The sequence below is a fragment of the Oratosquilla oratoria genome, chromosome 4 (genome assembly GCF_046742065.1).
Source record: "Oratosquilla oratoria isolate Oo_2021 chromosome 4, ASM4674206v1, whole genome shotgun sequence".
NCBI classification, from domain to species: Eukaryota; Metazoa; Arthropoda; class Malacostraca; order Stomatopoda; family Squillidae; genus Oratosquilla; species Oratosquilla oratoria.
This window is the reverse complement of record NC_134780.1, coordinates 61,322,199-61,324,698: the sequence shown is the minus strand read 5'-3', so window position 1 is coordinate 61,324,698 and position 2,500 is coordinate 61,322,199. Positions and strand designations below refer to the sequence as shown.

The window sequence follows — 2,500 nt, the reverse complement described above, 5'->3', positions numbered from 1 at the left end:
TTGAATGTGTTTGAGATGAAGTGTCTGAGAAGTATGATGGGGGTTACTAGGCTAGATAGAGTGAGAAATGAGGAGGTGAGGAGGAGAACAGGAAAGGGAGTTGGGAGATAGGGTTGATGAAAGAGTATTAGGATGGTTTGGACACATGGAAAGAATGAGTGAAGAAAGACTTGTAAAGGAGGTATGGAAGGTAGATGTGGAGGGAGTGAACATGAGGGGACGTCCTAGGATGAGATGGATGGATGGGGTGAAAGGGGCTTTGGGGAAGAGGGGAATGTCTGTTGAGGAAGGACGGGAGAGGACAGAAGACAGGGGTGAATGGAGAATGGTTGTATATGGAAGATGTTGTGATACATGAGGTGGAATGGACGGGGGGATGGGGGGTGAGGTAGTGTGTGTGAGCAAAATTTTGACGCAGCCCGAAGGGATTTCTCCCCGTCCTCTCCTTTTATGGGGGGACGGAGAGGGGGGGTCGCCGATTTAATGAAGCGGTCTTGCTGTAGATGTGCTGTGTCTTGCGACACTGCTTCTGATCCAGGGCAGTGGACAGGGTGCAGGGATGACCCGTCATCTAGGAGGTGCTAAGATGGGAGGGAGGGTGGAGGGGTGTGGAGTGTTTTCAGGGATGGAATGGGTGGGAATGATTTTATGCCTTTTCCTTTTTGGCTACCTCCCTAGTAAGGGGGAAAAAGCCTTGGTATATGTATGTATGTATATATATGTATATATGTATATATATATATATATATATATACATATACATATATATAAATATATATATATATATATATGTGTGTGTGTGTAATTCACTTTAATTCTAAGCCATGAACTTCGAGAACATATATCGTATATATAGTTATATACACAGGTATATACTTTTGTGCTGTACATACATATAGATGTGCATGTGTACAAAATACATGTACGTGCATATGCGTATATACATACATATATATGTATATATACATATTTTTTCTTCGTCTCTTTACAGGTCTCTCGAGTAGTCAGAGATATATTCGGGTCTGAAAAGGACAAGAAGGACGGCGTAACGACAGAGAAAGTCGCTACGAATATTCAAACGGGAAAAGGTAACATTTGAACTGATTTGAGTCCTTTGTCCCCTCCGAATGGGGATTACCAGGACGACTGCACAAAAGGGATGGTGTGATGTCTGGAAGAGGGAGGGCCGGAAGCGGGAAGGGAGGGTTATACTCATGTGGAGGATAAATGAGAAAGGAGGAGAATGGAGAAGGAGTAGAGTAACGATGGAGATAGAGAGGAGGGGTATTCCCTCGACTGGACAAATTCGTTTGAAATCAGATTGTACAAAGTATACCACTTGGTTGAATTTAGAAAAAAATTCCTAAGTTAGCCTTGTCGAGGACATAAAAGTATAGTTTGCTTATATGTAATTTTCCCTCGTTTGAGAGAGAGAAAAAAAAAAGAGAGAGAGAGAGAGAGAGAGAGAGAGAGAGAGAGAGAGAGAGAGAGAGAGAGAGAGAGAGAGAGAGAGAGAGAGAGAGAAGTCAATTCACTGGTTTGCCGTACCGATTCATAAAACACTGCTGGAACTACCTTCACTAGATTTTGACACACATTTTTCTAATACTTTTTTATAGTAACTCAGTACTGTCCTCACTGTTTTCAACTCACAATGATCTTGGACACACGGAAAAAAATATTATCCTTATGTGTACAGTTTCTAAATCAACCGCTCTTGTTATCTCTAAGGATCTGGTCGTTATTTACACACCTTTTGTGTCCGTTGTACTTCTTGGAACTCTCTGTACAAGCGACGTCCGTGACTTCGAATATGTAAAATACCTTCAGCTTTGAGCCACACTTGACAGGCTTTGTCCTGACTGATCCCATCGGATTCTGTCGCATTAAGAGGTCACAAGGATATTGGCATTGATACGAGCTCAGTATCGATAGACTATTTGTTTTTTCAATTTGGCGTCGGCCTCCGGGAAGGAAATGAAGTCTATTCGTGTGCTATTTATTGAATAGTCTTTGGTTATGTCCGATGATCACAGTTGGTTTGTCATGATTGTTGCTATTGCTGTTGCCCTTCATCCACCAAATGGTCTCTGACACAGAATGAGTTTTTCCACTGTGGGGAAATACGCTCCATACGAACAGCACATGATCGGGTTTCTGACTAATTTCTCATATCATTTGTGACTGACACTTTGATAAGGGTTGCAACTTGCACTTTTATCTCGGCAATGTTGCATTGTTGTACTGTTTGTGACGCACGCGCTCGGGCGCGCGCACTCACACATACACACAAGCACACACACACACACACACACACAAACACACACACACACACACACACACACACACACACACACACACACACACACACACACACACACACACACACACACACACACACTCACACACACACACACACTCACAGGGCTGAAACAATTTCAAAATCGCTGCGCTGTGAGTCGTTACTCCAGTTTTCGTGGGCGGGGAGTTGGGTGTGTGT

The 2,500-nt window shown here is 43.2% G+C and overlaps 1 protein-coding gene across 1 annotated transcript in view; it reads left to right on the top strand.

Annotated features, from left to right (window-relative positions):
• Positions 1–2,500, top strand: part of LOC143024515 (uncharacterized) — a 90,508-nt gene that overhangs the window by 61,336 nt on the left and 26,672 nt on the right. Inside the window, exon 9 of the mRNA XM_076183327.1 lies at positions 992–1,088. Coding sequence (XP_076039442.1) covers positions 992–1,088 — 97 coding nt within the window. The remainder of the gene's footprint in view (positions 1–991; positions 1,089–2,500) is intronic.